Source organism: Macaca mulatta, chromosome 1 (genome assembly GCF_049350105.2).
Source record: "Macaca mulatta isolate MMU2019108-1 chromosome 1, T2T-MMU8v2.0, whole genome shotgun sequence".
Taxonomy (NCBI): Eukaryota; Metazoa; Chordata; class Mammalia; order Primates; family Cercopithecidae; genus Macaca; species Macaca mulatta.
Genome location: NC_133406.1, coordinates 36,781,447 through 36,797,789, shown reverse-complemented (window position 1 = coordinate 36,797,789; position 16,343 = coordinate 36,781,447). Strand labels below are relative to the sequence as shown.

Here is a 16,343-nt window from a genome sequence, read left to right as displayed (position 1 = left end):
ATGAAAAGGAAAGACCATTACCAGCCGCTATTAAAACACACATAAGTACACAGACCAGTAACACTATGAAGCAACCACACAAACAAGTCTGCATTATAACCAGCTAACATGATGACAGGATCAAATCTATATATATCTTTACTGGTTTACCTTAAATGTAAATGGGCTAAATGTCCTGATTAAAAGGCACAGAGTTGCAGGCTGGATAAAGAAACAAGACCCATTGGTATGCTGTCTTCAAGGGACTCATCTCACATGCAATGACACCCATATGCTCAAAATAAAGGGATGGAGAAAAATCTACCAGGCAAATGGAAAAATCCACTCTGAGTAATTGATACGTAAATTAGACATTTAATACATAAATCATAATTTAGTCATATAGTTAATACTATAGTGCAGTAAAAATTAATTTGTTCTATATGCATCATAATGAGAAGATCTCAAAAGAATAGTATTTAGTTGGTAAAAGCAAAAAAAAAATTTTTTTTTGAGAAGGAGTCCTGCTCTGTTGCCCAGGCTGGAGTGCAGTGGTGCAATCTCGGCTTACTGCAGCCTCCGCCTCCTGGGTTCAAGCAATTCTCCTGCCTCAGCCTCCCAAGTAGCTGGGACTACAGGTGCCACCACCACTCTAGCCAATTTTTTTGTATTTTAAGTAGAGACAGGGTTTCACCATGTTAGCCAGGATGGTCTCGATCTCCTGACCTCGTGATCCGCCCACCTCAGCCTCCCAAAATGCTGAGATTACAGGTGTGAACCACCGTGCCCGGCCGCAAATTTTTTTTATATGTAACTATGTATTATAGTAAAATATAAAAACATGGATAGGAAAGTTACATACCAACTATAGATTAGTGATTAACTCTGGCGAGGGAAGAAGCAGAATGGAGATATATAGAGATATAGACATAGATATAGATGTATTTTTTTAAATCTTCAAATATTTTTTTTTCTTTTTTTTTGAGACAGAATCTTGCTGTCACCCAGGCTGGAGTGCAGTGGCACGAACTCAGCTCACTGCAACCTCTGCATCCCGGGTTCAAGCGATTCTCATGCCTCAGCCTTCCAAGTAGCTGGGATTACAGGTAAGCACCTCCACACCCAGGTAATTTTTGTATTTTTAGTAGAGATGGGGTTTCGTCATGTTGGCCAGGCCAGTCTCAAACTCCCAATCTCAGGTGATCCACCCACCTCAGTCTCCCAAAGTGCTGGGATTACAGGCGTGAACCACCATGCCCGGCCTAAATCTCCAAATATTTTTATAAAATTTTGTTTCCTAAAAATGGGGTATGAAACAAGTATGACATAATGGCTGACATTTGGTAATTCATGAAAGGTAAATGAGTGCTCACTATAATGCTTCCTTTTTCTGAATGTTTGAAATATTTCATGACATAAAATTTCATTAGAAGCTACCAGAATAAGAATATTTCATATTGTCACAGCACTGACTATACGCCAAGCACCATTCTAAGTGCTTTACTTATATTACTTCCTTTAATACTTGTAATAACCCTATGAGGTAGGTAATGTTATTATCCCAATTTTACATATGGGCAAACTAAGGCCCAGAAAAGTTAAGTGACTTCCCCAAGGTCACACAGCAAATAGCATGGTTCCAGAATCTATGCTATCTATGCACACTGCCTCTTTACACTTTCTTGTAGAAAACCAGAAAGTAACAGCTTGCAATCCTGACTCAACAAAAATGATTAATGCTGGCCGGGCGCGGTGGCTCAAGCCTGTAATCCCAGCACTTTGGGAGGCCGAGACGGGTGGATCACGAGGTCAGGAGATCGAGACCATCCTGGCTAACACAGTGAAACCCCGTCTCTACTAAAAAATACAAAAAAACCAGCCGGGCGAGGTGGCGGGCGCCTGTACTCCCAGCTACTCGGGAGGCTGAGGCAGGAGAATGGCCTGAACCCGGGAGGCGGAGCTTGCAGTGAGCTGAGATCCGGCCACTGCACTCCAGCAAGGGGGACAGAGTGAGACTCCGTCTCAAAAAAAAAAAAAAAAAAAAAAAAAAAAAAAAAAAAAAAATGATTAATGCTGAAAGCAACAGTATATCTCCAAGAGAAAAAAATCATGTTTTACCTTCTTTCCACCCAGAATGAGAAATCAACTAAATTCAGATAAAGTAAGCTATCTATACGTGCTTTTAGAATTCAAGAAGTTAGTATCATATATATTATTTCAGAAGTTATATAAGCTTCTTCCCTTTCCCCTATATAAGCTACACAAACTCTAAGCAACTCACTTGGCATTCTTTTCCGCATCTAAAAGAGCTTGCGCCAAATCCTTGTGAGCCTTTTCTGTTTCCTTTGTTAATTTCACATCATGCGCCCGAACTAGACACAGTTCCCTGAAATAAAGCAAAGAAATTTTTAATTCATATTTGGAGACTTCCAAAAAGTTTCTACCAAGAAAATCAGATTTCTACTCAGGTATCTTCTCAGTTATCATGTGTACCTCCCTTCCCAGTTATTCCACCTTATAAACCAAATCAAGAAATTGAGTGTACATTCTAGATGGAATCTTGCCAGGTTTGGAAATGGAATCAGGCTGGCAGGAATCAGGCAGAAAGAAGATGTAGGGGAGATCCTTTAGAATGGAGGGAGGTAGATGCTGACATGCAAGGCCTCCATGCTGGTCTACCCCACTTTCTGATAATGACTATCCTATCTTCTTTATTCTCACCACTAACCATCTTGCTTCAAGGTTAGAAGTTAGATGATCACTAACTTTGATGGCTATATGATACTTACTCTATTTGCAGTGTTAACATCCATAATGTTAACATCCATAATTACAGCACTGTTCTATAAATCTGATTAAGGTAAACATCTGTATTTTATTTTATTTTATTTTTGTTTTCTGAGACAGAGTCTCACTCTGCCACCCAGGCTAGAGTGCAGTGGCATGATCTTGGCTCACTACAACCTCCACCTCCCGGGTTCAAGTGATTCTCTTGCCTCAACCTTCCCAGTAGTTGGGATTACAGGCTTGTGCCACCACGCCCAGCTAATTATTTGTACTTTTGGTAGAGATGGGGTTTTGCTATGTTGGCCAGGCTGGTCTCAAACTCCTGACCTCAAGTGATCCTCCCACCTCAGCCTCTCGAAGTGCTGGGATTACAGGTGTGAGCCACCATGCCCAGCAACATCTATATTTCAGAAGAAAGAGCAAGTTTTTTCCATGTCAAATATATACAGAATCTTCATTTTTATGTGAACTTGCATAACCCATTTATCTATCTCTATATCTACAATGACATCTAGTTATTTTTGTTCTCTTGCTAAACATGAAAAGAAAACAGAAGAACCTTGGCCTTTAACCATTCCACTTTCCCTAAATATTTTTTACTCCCTTTAGAGACATGACATTAACTTTTGTTTTGTGTTTAAGATAATCACAGTTTTTACCTGGTCAATTCTTCAATAACATGCTTGAAATTATACAATTCTTCTAAAATGCGCTGGTCCATCACTCGCTGAGTTACCAAGTCTTTGTAGAAATCAATCATCTGCCGGGCAATCTGGTCAAGCATTTGCACATACCTCTCTCTGCATGACAAACAACCAAAAAGCTCCTAGATCTGATAAATGAATTCAGTAAATTCTCAGGTTACAAAATCAATGTACACAAATCAGTAGCACTGGTATACACCAAGAAAACCAAGCTGAGAATCAAATCAAGAAATCAATCCCTTTTACAATAGCTGCAAAAAAAAGAAAGAAAAGAAGAGAAAAGAAAAGACTTAGGAATATACTTAACCAAGGAGATGAAAGATCTCTACAAGGAAAACTACAAAACACTGTTGAAAAAACATTGCATATGACACAAACAAATGGAAACACACCCCATGTTCATGGATGGGTAGAATCAATATTGTGAAAATGACCATACTGCCAAACTCAATCTACAGATTCCCTGCAATTCCCATCAAAAATACCATCATCATTCTTCACAGAACTGTGAAAAAAAAAATCCTAAAATTCATATGTAACCAAAAAAGAGCCCACAAAGCCAAAGAAATACTAAGCAAAAAGAACAAATCTGGAAGCATCACATTACCTGACTTCAAACTATACTACAAGGTTATAGTTACCAAAACAGCATGGTATGGGTATAAAAATAGGCACATAGACCAATGGAACACACTAGAGAATCCACAAATAAAGTCAGATACTTACAACCAACTGATCTGCAACAAAGCATACAAAAACATAATGTGGGGAAAGGACACCCTTTTCAACAAATGTTGCTGGGATAACTGGCAAGCCATATGTAGAAGAATGAAACTGGATCCTCATCTCTCACCCTATACAAAAGTCAACTCAAGATGGATCAAAGACTTAAAGACTTGAAACCATAAAAATTCTAGAAGATAACACCAGAAAAACTCTTCTAGACATTGGCTTAGGCAAAGAATTCATGTTCAAGAACCCAAAAGCAAATGCAACAAAAACAAAAATAAATAGATGGGACCTAATTAAACTAAAGAGCTTCTGCACAGCAAAAGAAATAATCAGCAAGGTAAACAGACAACCCACAGAGAGGGAGAAAATATTCATAAACTATGCATCTGGCAAAGGACTAGTACCCAGAATCTATGATGAACTCCAACAAATCAGCAAGAAAAAAACAAATAATTTCACCAAAATGTGGGCAAAGGACATTGATAATCCTCAAAAGAAGATATACAAACAGCCAACAAACATGAAAAAATTCTTAACATCACGAATTATCAGGAAAATGCAATTTAAAACTACAGTGAAATATCACCCTACTACTGCAAGAATGGCCATAATTTAAAAAATCAAAAATAAATGTGGTGAAAAGAGAACACTTTACACTGCTGGTGGGAATGTAAACTAGTACAACCACTATGGAAAACAGTATGGAGATTCTTCAAAGAACTAAAAGTAGAACTACCATTCAATCTAGCAATCCCAATACTGGGTATCTACCCACAGGAAAATAAGTCATTATATGAAAAAGACACATGCACATGCATGTTTATAGTAGCACAATTTGCAATTGCAAAAATACGGAACCAACTTAAATGCCCATCAAGCAATGACTGGTTAAAGAAAATGTGGTATATACACACTATGGAATACTACTTAGCTATAAGATGAAATGAAGGCCGGGCACAGTGGCTCAAGCCTGTAATCCCAGAACTTTGGGAGGCGGAGACGGGTGGATCATGAGGTCAGGAGATCGAGACCATCCTGGCTAACACGGTGAAACCCCGTCTCTACTAAAAAATACAAAAAACTAGCTGGGCGAGGTGGCAGGTGCCTGTAGTCCCAGCTACTCAGGAGGCTGAGGCAGGAGAATGGCGTAAACCCGGGAGGCGGAGCTTGCAGTGAGCTGAGATCCGGCCACTGCACTCCAGCCTGGGCAACAGAGCGAGACTCCGTCTCAAAAAAAAAAAAAAAAGATGAAATGAAATAATGGCATTTGCAGCAACTTGGATGGAGTTCGAGACCATTATTCTAAGTGAAGTAACTCAGGAATGGAAAACCAAATATCGTATGTTCTCACTTATAAATAGGAGCTAAGCTATGAGGATGCCAAGGCATAAGAATGATATAATGGACTCTGGGGACTGAGGGGGAAGATTAGGAGGGGGATGAGGAATAAAGACTACATAATGGGTACAGTGTACACTGCTCAGCAGGTGATGGGTTGTATTAGTCCATTCTCACACTGCTATAAGGATATACCCGATACTGGGTAATTTATAAAGGAAAGAGATTTAATTGACTCACAGTTCCACAGAGCTGGGGAGGCCTCAGGAAACTTACAGTCATGGCAGAAGGGAAAGCAAACATGTCCTTCTTCATACAGCGGTAGGAAGGAGTAGAATGAAAGCCCAGCAAAGGGAGAAGCCCTTTATAAAACCATCAGATCTCTGGCCAGGCACAGTGACTCATGCCTGTAATCCCAGCACTTTGGGAGGCCGAGACAGGCGAATCACCTGAGGTCAGGAGTTTGAGACTAGCCTGGCCAACATGGTGAAACCCTGTCTCTACTAAAAATACAAAAAATGAGCTGGGAATGGTAGTGCATACCTTTAATTCCAGCTACTTGGGAGGCTAAGGCAGGAGAATCCCTTGAACCCAGGGGCCGGAGGTGGCAGTGAGCTGAGATTGCACCACTGCACTTCAGCCTGAGCAACAGAGTGAGACTCCATCTCAAAAATAAATAAATAAATAAATAAATAAATAAATAAATAAATAAAATCATCAGATCTCATGAGAACTAATTCACTATCACAAGAACAGAATGAGGGAAACAGCTCTCATGACTCAACCAGCTCTACCTGGTCCCTCCCATGACATATGGGGATTATGGCAACTACAATTCAAGATGAGATTTGGTTGGGGACACAGCCAAACCATATCACGAGTATACCAAAACTCTCAGATATCACCATTGAAGAACTTATCCGTGTAACCAAAAACCACCTGTTCTCCAAAAACTATTGAAATAAAATAAGAGAAGCAAGGTATCATGCAGAAGGAAAGGAAAAAAAGACAGAAAATATGCAAGAAAGAAAATAATGTTAGAGAATAAAATAGTAAACAGACATTCCAAAAGTTTTGTGAGATGAACAATATATTTGAAAAAAAGAAGAAGAAGAAGAAGAAGGCTGGCTGCAGTGGCTTACGCCTGTAATCCCAGCACTTTGGGGGCCCGGGGCGGGTGGATCACCTGAGGTTGGGAGTTCGAAACCAGCCTGACCACGATGGATAAACCCCGTCTCTACTAAAAATACAAAATTAGCTGGGTGTGGTGGTGCATGCCTGTAATCCCAGCTACTCGGAAGGCTGAGACAGGAGAATCGCTTGAACCTGGGAGGCAGAGGTTGCAGGGAGCCAAGATCGCGCCATTGCGCTCCAGCCTGGGCAACAAGATCAAAACTCCGTCTCAAAAAAATAAATAAATAAAAAACAAAAAGCACAGAAGCAGAATGCTTGTGGCTCCATTAAAAAAGAAAAAAGAAAAAACAGGAATCTAGGCTGTTTTCCTGCCATGCCATACAAGTGAGTGAACAATTACAGAGAATTGTAACCAGAGCCCTAATTATTTGGAATATCATATGTGAGATATAAAACAAAAATAAAAACTTGTTTTATTCCTTCTTCTAGATATAAATTCTATGAGACTAGAAACTATGTCTTACATATTTGTATTTTCACATCTAACAGCATGACTTACGTATAGTGAGAGTCTTATAAATAGTTAAATTCATGAATAAAACCACTTTTTTCAAATTGACAACATGTAAAATGACATCAACTATTTAAACATAAACAAAAATCTTTAATACAAAGAAGTCATTTATTTTGCTTCCAAATAAAACCAAACAAAATATTTGGAAGTGATCACAGATGATAAATTATAAATACCATAACTGAATAGTATTCATCTATATTAACAGTGATATAGGCCAGGTGTGATGGTTCACACCTGTAACTTCAGCACTCTGGGAGGCTGAGGCAGGCAGATCACTTGAGGCCAGGAGTTCAAGACCAGCCTAGCCAACATGGCAAAACCTTGTCTCTACCAAAAATACAAAAATTAGCATGGCATGGTAGCACATGCCTATAATCCCAGCTACTTGGGTGGCTGAAACACAAGAATCACTTGAGCCTGGGAGGTGGAGGTTGCAGTGAGCAGAGATCTCACCACTGCACTCCAGCCTGGGTGACAGAGCAAGACTGTCTTAAAAAAAAAAAAAAAAAAAAAAAAACAGGCCGGGCGCAGTGGCTCAAGCCTGTAATCCCAGCACTTTGGGAGGCCAAGACGGGTGGATCACGAGGTCAGGAAATCGAGACCATCCTGGCTAACACGGTGAAACCCCGTCTCTACTAAAAAATACAAAAAACTAGCCAGACGAAGTGGCGGGTGCCTGTAGTTCCAGCTACTGGGGAGGCTGAGGCAGGGGAATGGCGTGAACCCAAGAGGAGGAGCTTGCAGTGAGCTGAGATCCGGCCACTGCACTCCAGCCTGGGTGATAGAGCAAGACTCCATCTCAAAAAAAAAAAAAAAAACTGATCTAGGTGTTATACTGTAAGCCTGAGGTCCTAGATTTGTAATATGTCTGAGTTGGACTAGTCGTTTAATCTTTCATCCATTGACAGAAAGAATTATCTAGCCCTTGCTAAAAGGCTGAAAGTGACAGAGTTTATCACCTCAAGATGCAGCTCATATATTGGAAAGTATCCATTTAAAAAACATCGTCTTTAGGATTTTCCCCTCCTAACAACATAGGAACTAAATACCCATTACAATCCAACTAGATCCATAAAAGAACACAATTTTCAAAGCATTACTGAGCTTGCGGAAAGAAACAGAAGATTCTAGGGATGAAAAACAAGAACAAACAAAAAATAGTAAGTTAGAAATGGAGTGGGAGTTGTGAGCAGTAAGCAAACCCAAGGTCAGGGTGGTTCCCAGGAAAATATCAACACTGAAAACCAGAGACTAAGTCTTGGGCTCACTTCAAAGTGGGAGGCGTGGGCAAGTGTAGGACTACTGCATGAATCCCAGATTCCAGAAGGGAGCACATGCAAATCTTCTTTTCCAGAAAGCATCCTGGATTCATGCCCTGAGGACCCCATGGCCAAGGTCAGTGAAATATTAGCTCCACAAGCAAAGGCTGCAAAATACTAATGTAAATAAACCACCATGAATGAGACTCAGAAGAAACAACCAACAGCAGATTTTATAAGACTATGCATGAAATGTTTGAGAAATAAAAGATAGAATCTAAAAATGGGCTGGGCACAGTGGGCTCACACCTGTAATCCCAGCACTTTGGGGGGCTGAGGTGGGCAGATCACCTGAAATTAGGAGTTCAAGACCAGCCTGGCCAACATAGGGAAACCCCATCTCTACTAAAAATGCAAAATTAGCCAGGCATGGTGTAGCATGCCTGTAATCCCAGCTACTCAGGAGGCTGAGGTGGGAGAATCACTTGAATGTGGAGGTGGGGCTTGCAGTGAGCTGAGATCGTGCCATTGCACTCTAGCCTGAGTGACAAGAGTGAAACTCCATCTCAAAAAAAAAAAAAAAAGAATCTAAAAATGAATAAACAATAAAATTATTATATACGATGAGACAGATGTGGAAACAAACCAATAGAACTCTTAAGGGAGGCCAGGCACAGTGGCTCACACTTGTAATCCCAGCACTCTGGGAGGCTCAGATGGGTGGATTGCTTGAGGCCAGGAGTTCGAGACTAGCCTGGCCAATATGGCAAACCCTTTCTCTACTAAAAATACAAAAAAAAATAAAAATAAAAAAATAGCCAGGCATGGTGGCATGTGCCTGTAGTCCCAGCTACTTGGGAGGCTAAGGCACAAGAATCACTTGAACCCGAGAGTCAGAAGTTGCAGTGAGCCAAGATTGTGCCACTGCACTGCAGCCTGGGCCACAGCCAGATTCTGTCTCAAACAAACCAAAACAAAACAAAACAAAAACTCTTAGGGGAAAAATATAATTATTGAGTTAATAATAGATGGGTTATAGCAGAATAGACACACCTAAAGAAGGTAGTAATGTCCTAGAACAAATTACCCAAAATGTAGGACATAGATAAGAGGGAAACTATGAAAAAGAGATTAAGAGACAAAGAAGATAGAATGAGAGTATCTAACATATATCTAATCAAAGCTCCAGAAAGAGAAGACAGAATGCAGTACAGACACAAGTCAAAGATCATCACTGATAATTTCCCAAAACTTCTGAAAGACATCAATCTATATAGAGAATTATGGTATAGATATAGGTACAGGAAATATAAAAAGAAATCCAGAGGAACTAAATTTACTTTCCTACCTGAAGTAACAACAACAAAACAAGGACAAAGAATATGAAACAATTTTTAAGACACTGGATATCAGGCAATGAAAGTAAGTGATCCCTGAGAGACCAGAAATAAAGCAAACCCTACAATTATGCCAGCCTAATGCCTTGGGAGAGTTTTCCAGGCCATAGCACACAGAAAGGGAATCCAGGAAGATCCCAGTTGACTCTCTGAGTTAAGGAGACAGAGCTAACAGTCTAGAGATGAAAGCAGCTGGAGTTCAGAGGGCAGAGTAGCAGAGGGAACAGTTACACAGGATATGCAGAAGATCTCCCTCAAGTGTTCACCTAAGTACTGATCAGAGCATAAATGTGAGAAAACTACCCAAGACCAAGGAAAGAACTAACCCAAAAGGATCAGAGGTAAGAGTGCCGGAACTCGCACAGAAGTAGTACCAGTTCCAAGCAACCAGACTGTAAAAACTCATGATTCATGGGACATTGGATATGGTACACAGAAAAGTTTTGCCTCGGTATCCAGAAATAATTAGCCCTAAATTGGGCACTGCTCTTGTCCCACCTAAAGACTTAACAGTATCAAAATTTTAAAAAATAACTTAATTGTGTCCCACAACAAAGCTAAGAAATATTTGTATGAATACAAAAGTATACAGATCCGAATAAGGCACGATTCCTGTCTGCCATCCAATCAAAATTACTCCTAGGTTTAAATGTTTGTCCCCTCATAACTGGTGTTGAAATTTAATTGTTATTATAACAGCATTAAGAGGTGGACCTCTGCCCTGATAAATGGACTAATGCCATTATTGCAGGAGTGGGTTCATTATTGCACGAGTGGACTCACTCCCTCTTTCTCTCTCTCTCACTCTCTCACTTTCTGTCATGTTACGATTACCACAAGAAGGTTCTCACCAGATGCTGGCACCTTCGTATATTGCACTTCCCAGCTTCCCAAACTGTGAGCCAATAAATTTCTGCTCATTATAAATTACCCCCGTCTGTGAGCAGCACAAGGCAGACTAAGACAATTACTAAACATGTAAAGAAGCAGGAAAACACGCCTATGAGGAGAAAAATCAATGAATCAAAACTGACCCAGACCAAAAGAGATGTTAGAATTAACAGACAAAACCACTAAAAGTTATCTAACTACATTCTGTATGTTCAAAAAGTTAAGTAGAGACATGGAAGATATTTAAAAGACCCAAATTGACCTTCTAGAGATGAAAGTAAAAATGTCTGAGATGAAAATATACACTAGATAGGATTAAAGTGAGATCCTGTCTCTACAAAAAAATACAAAAAAAATTAACTGGGTGTGGTGGCACACACTTGTAGCCCCAGCTACTTAGGAGGCTGAGGTAGGAGGATCACTTGAGCCCAGGAGGTTGAGGCTGTAATGAGCGAAGATCATGCCACTGCACTCAGCCTGGGTAACAGCGCAAGACTCTACGTCAAAAATAATGATAATAATAGTAATAATAATTAGATAGGATTAAAAGCAGATTAGATATTATGGGAAAAAAGATTAATGAACTTGAAGGTATAGCAATAGAAACTATCCAAAATGAATACAAATAGAAAAGAGCAAAAATGTGTATAACATTAGTGATCTGTGGGACAACTTCAGTACTAGTGGCCTAATAAACATGTAAACAAATTCCCTCAAAAGGGGTGGAAAGACAAAAAAAAACACTTAAAGAAATAGCCAAAATTTTTTCATATTTGATGAAAACTATAAAGCCACAGATCAAAATGCTTAATAAGCACCAAGCACAAGAAACGTAAAAAAAACTACACCAAGGCATAGCATAGTGAAATTGCTCAAAAGCAACAGTAAAGAAAAATCCTAAGGCCAGGCTCGGTGGCTCATGCCTGTAATCCCAGCACTTTGGGAGGCCAAGGCGGGCGGATCACGAGGTCAGGAGTTTGAGACCAGCCTGACCAACATGGTGAAACCCCGTCTCTACTAAAATACAAAATTAGCCGGGCGTGGTGGCGGGCGCCTGTAGTCCCAGCTACTCAGGAGCCTGAGGCAGGAGAATCGCTTGAACCCTGGAGGCAGAGGTTGCAGTGAGCCGAGATCACGCCATTGCACTCCAGCCTGGGTGACAGAGCGAGACTCTGCCTCAAAAAAAAAGAAAGAAAAAAATCCTAAAATCAGCTCCAGGAAAAAGACACATTACATTTGGAGGAATAAAGACAAGGATGGCAGCAGATTTCTCACTGGAAACAATGCAAATGAGAAGAGAGTAGGGTAACAACATATTTAAAGTACCAAATTTAAAAATTGTCTATATCCAGCAAAAATATCCTTCAAAAATTCTCTTATTGCCCCAAGGCCAGGTACCAAACAACCAGGGACAACCCCTATGATGGAGTGCCCAGTGACATTATCCAAACAATCCAATCCTAAGCCTACTTAACCTGCCTCACCTATTCCTTCCCAAGGAAACCACAATAGAGGTGCCTCCCCACAGGTTCCCTCCCTCTCTTTACCTCATGATTGACTTGGTGTCTCCCCTGAATGGCCGTGTATGGCATGCTGCTTCTCCCTAGGGAGCTGTGAGTATAACAAAACTATAAAACTCTTTCTGGGTTATTTCTCTTGATCTGCATCAGGTTTCACTGTATCTCACCCAAGATAATATGGCTAAAATAAAATGAAAGCTACAGGCCCTTTCCATATATTAACAAAAAAAAAGAAAAAGAAAAAAATGCAATTAGATTACTTATGATCAGTAGAATAGAGAAGTGTACTTTTGTGGCATTCTCAAAAGTAGATACAAAGACAAATCTAATATAAAAATCAAAAGGAAACTGGACCATTCCAACAATAGCACTAACCTGACTTTAGACAGAAGTTCTCCTCTGTCTGCACAGTCCACACTGACTTGTCGAATAAGTTCATGAAATATCGTGTTGTAAATGGTCTGTTCCTTCTTCAATATATGTAGTAGTTTGTGCATCTGTCAGAAGGTAAGTAACATAATCAGTACTTACTACAGTCTTAGTAAAAAACATTTTAGGAGGTTAACACCCTAAATGTAAATAAGTTTTAGAAACACGTTGATTAATTTATTTCACTTACATTTTCATTTATATATATACATACAAAAGTGATATTTGATTTTTAAAAGTTGGTCTGCCTAGGCGCAGTGGCTCACACCTGTAATCCCAACACTTTGGGAGGCCAAGGTGGGCAGATTGCTTGAGGCAAGGAGCTTGAGACCAACCTGGGCAATATGGCGAGACCCTGTCTATACAAAAAATATAAAAATTAGCCAGCCACGGTGGCACACGCCTGTAGTCCCAGCTACTCGGGAGGCTGAGGTGGGAGGATCACCTGAGCCCAGGGAGGTGGCAGCTGCAGTGAGCCGTGATCACAGTGTACTCCAGCCTGGGTGACAGAGTAAGATGATATCTCAAAAAAAAAAAAAAAAAAATTGGTTTAATCACATGCCTCTTTATCTGATGCACTGAAAAGGTCACAATGTCACTTCTATGTTATACCTGCCAAAAATAAAAAACCTCAATGTAAAATCATGACTATACATACATCTGACAAACCAAAATTGAAGAACATTCTACAGAGTAACTGGCTTATGTTCTTCAAAACAACAAGGTCAAGAAAACCAAAGAAAGGCTGAGAAACTGTTTCAGATTAAAGTTGTCTAAAGAAACATGACAACTAAAAGAACTGTGTGATCCTTGGATTCTGGACTAGGAAGAAAAAATAGCTATTTTTAAAAGTCATTATAGAGACAATTGATAAAATATAAAATTTAAATGTGGTCTGTGTTAGATAATACTATCATATCAACATTAAATTTCCTGATAACTATATTACGGATATATAAGAGAATGTCCTTGTTTGTAGGAAATATATCCTGAATATATGGATGTTAAAAAGGCTTGATATCTCCAACTCACTCTAAACGGTTCAGAACAAAACGATGCATATGTAGACAGAGAAGGAGAGAGAATGAGAATGCAAATAGGGCACAATGTAAATAACTAGATGGAGAATCTGGGTAAAGGTTACATAGCATTGTCTTGTATTGAACTTTTTCTGTAAGTTTCCAATTCTATACAAATGAAATATATAAAACAAAAAAGAAATAGCCCTGATAAAGAAAAAAGTCGCTATCTATGTAAGACTAAAAGAGTTCTTTCTCAAGTAGAAAATAAAAATTACAAGTTGTGGCCCGGTGCGGTGGTTCACACCTGTAATCCCAGCACTTTGGGAGGGTGAGGTGGGCAGATCACTTGAGGTCAGGAGTTTAAGAACAGCCTGGCCAACATGGTGAAACCCCATCTCTACTAAAAATAAACCTGGCAGTGTTTTTTAGTATTACATAAAATAATAAGGGTCTTACAATCAATGATACCTTATATTTGGTGAAATAATAATACTAACAATTAATTATACAGTGTCTACCACATGCCAGGAACTGTTCTAAGCACTTTACATTTATTATGTCATTTCATCTCCACAAAAACCCTATAAGGTAGGTGATATTATTATCTCCAATGTTCAGATGAGGAAACTGAAGTACAAATACATTAAATGACTTGTCCAAGGCTACCAGCAAATATATGGCAGGGTCAGAATTCTAACCCAGGCAATCTGCCTCCTGAGTGCATGCTCTTAGCCACCAGGTTGCATTCAGCTTTGCAATTACCTTAGTTGGTCCTGTATATTCCTGATTTTCCACACCAGCCCTCTCTAGCATAGTATCCATCACATCATTCAGCTGGGCCACTTCTACTCTTTTATTAGGTTTCCTAAAAAATTGAAGTGGCAGACTTATGCAATTAACATTGCAACAGGTAATTCTCAAATGGCAAAAAGAATATGATATGTGTAAAGAGAATATATATGCTCTCTGGGATATTAATGGCATTTTAAGCATTAGACCTAATCTATTGGGAGACCAATAATACAGTAGAAAACAGCAAGAAAAATGCAAATAGTATGATTCTCCTTTCCATAAAAGAAAATAATGCTTCCCCCCCAAAAATTCTATATACCTATCACACAGGAGTGTAAGAACACAGCAAAAGAAAAAATGTGGGGAGATAAACATCAAATTTTTAACATTGGTTACCTCACAATGTGAGAGAAGAAAGGGACAAAGAAAAGGAAAAAAAAAAAAGACTATAGCAAAATAGAGAAATACTAATGGTTAAACATAGAATATAAAAGTACTTTATAGTATTTAAATATTATGCTATATATGTAAATATGTAAAACTGAATATGCAATTAGACAAATTAAATACATAAACATTGAATATACAATTGTAAAATCGAAAACGCTGATTAGATGATGAAATTGTAGGCAGTTATTGTCTTGGGTTGCTGCCATAATTTTAATAATTTTGTTTAATAAAGTACCAAGAAATATGTTTGTATATAGGTATTCTTTCTGAGAAAGATTTGAGAAAATAAACGTACTTACATGGATGGGAAGAGCAATAGCCTGTTTTCACTATCTGTGAGGAGAGTAGTGTATTTGCTACAATAAATAAGATAGGTAAATGTTATTTTAAGAAAATTTTCTAGCCTGTTTATCAATTAGCACAACTAACCCCCAGAATCTTGGTTTCTAAGTACCATTCTCCACTAAAAGGAATCAGTACTCCTTGGAGAAGTGACTCACCACCCATTCCAGGGCTGGAGTTGGAAAATACAAGACGAACCTGGAAATCTTATCGAGCCAGAAAATAAGTGTTCAAATAATCATGGGGACATGTCCAAAGAACACAAGAGACAACTCAAAGGAGCGGCGGGTGGCCATGGGCCAAATGTGGAAAAATTTGAGCATCAAAATAATGGGCTGGGCATGGTGGCTCACGCTTGTAATCCTAACACTTTGGGAGGCTGGGGCAGACAGATCACTTGAGGTCAGGAGTTTGAAACCAGCCTGGCCAACATAGTGAAACCCCCTCTTTACTAAAAATACAAAAAAAAAAAAAAATTAGCTGGGAATGGTCGCGTGTGCCTGTAATCCCAGCTACTCGGGAGGCTGAGGCAGGAGAATCACTTGAAACCAGGAAGTGGAGGTTGCAGTGAGCCGAGATTGCGCCACTGCACTCCAGCCTGGGCAATAACAGCAAAACTCCATCTCCAAAAAATAACATAACATAACATAACATAACATAACATAACATAACATAAAGATAGTAAATAATTAAAATCCATCAAATAAAATAGAAATCCATTATTCCATATGGTAAAATGCCAACTAACAAATTGGCAGAAGAAATAATGATCATACAGAAGAAATGACGAAAATTTTTAAAATTCATCAAGACTGGGTGCAGTGGCTCACACCTGTAATCCCAGCACTTTGGGAGGCCAAGGTGGGTGAGTCACCTGAGGTCAGGAGTTCGAGACCAACCTGGCCAAAATGGCAAAACCCCATCTCTACTAAAAATACAAAAATTAGCTGTGCGTGGTGGTGGGCACCTGTAGTTACAGCTACTCAGGAG

The 16,343-nt window shown here is 39.3% G+C and overlaps 1 protein-coding gene across 2 annotated transcripts in view; it reads right to left on the bottom strand.

The window, feature by feature from the left end:
• Positions 1–16,343, bottom strand: part of AXDND1 (axonemal dynein light chain domain containing 1) — a 201,704-nt gene that overhangs the window by 168,280 nt on the left and 17,081 nt on the right. For both annotated transcript variants that reach the window (XM_078000904.1, XM_001115400.5), the window contains exons 7-11: positions 15,311–15,367; positions 14,532–14,634; positions 12,694–12,815; positions 3,426–3,566; positions 2,261–2,365 (exon numbers count right to left, since the gene is read on the bottom strand). In XM_078000904.1, coding sequence (XP_077857030.1) covers positions 2,261–2,365; positions 3,426–3,566; positions 12,694–12,815; positions 14,532–14,634; positions 15,311–15,367 — 528 coding nt within the window. The remainder of the gene's footprint in view (positions 1–2,260; positions 2,366–3,425; positions 3,567–12,693; positions 12,816–14,531; positions 14,635–15,310; positions 15,368–16,343) is intronic.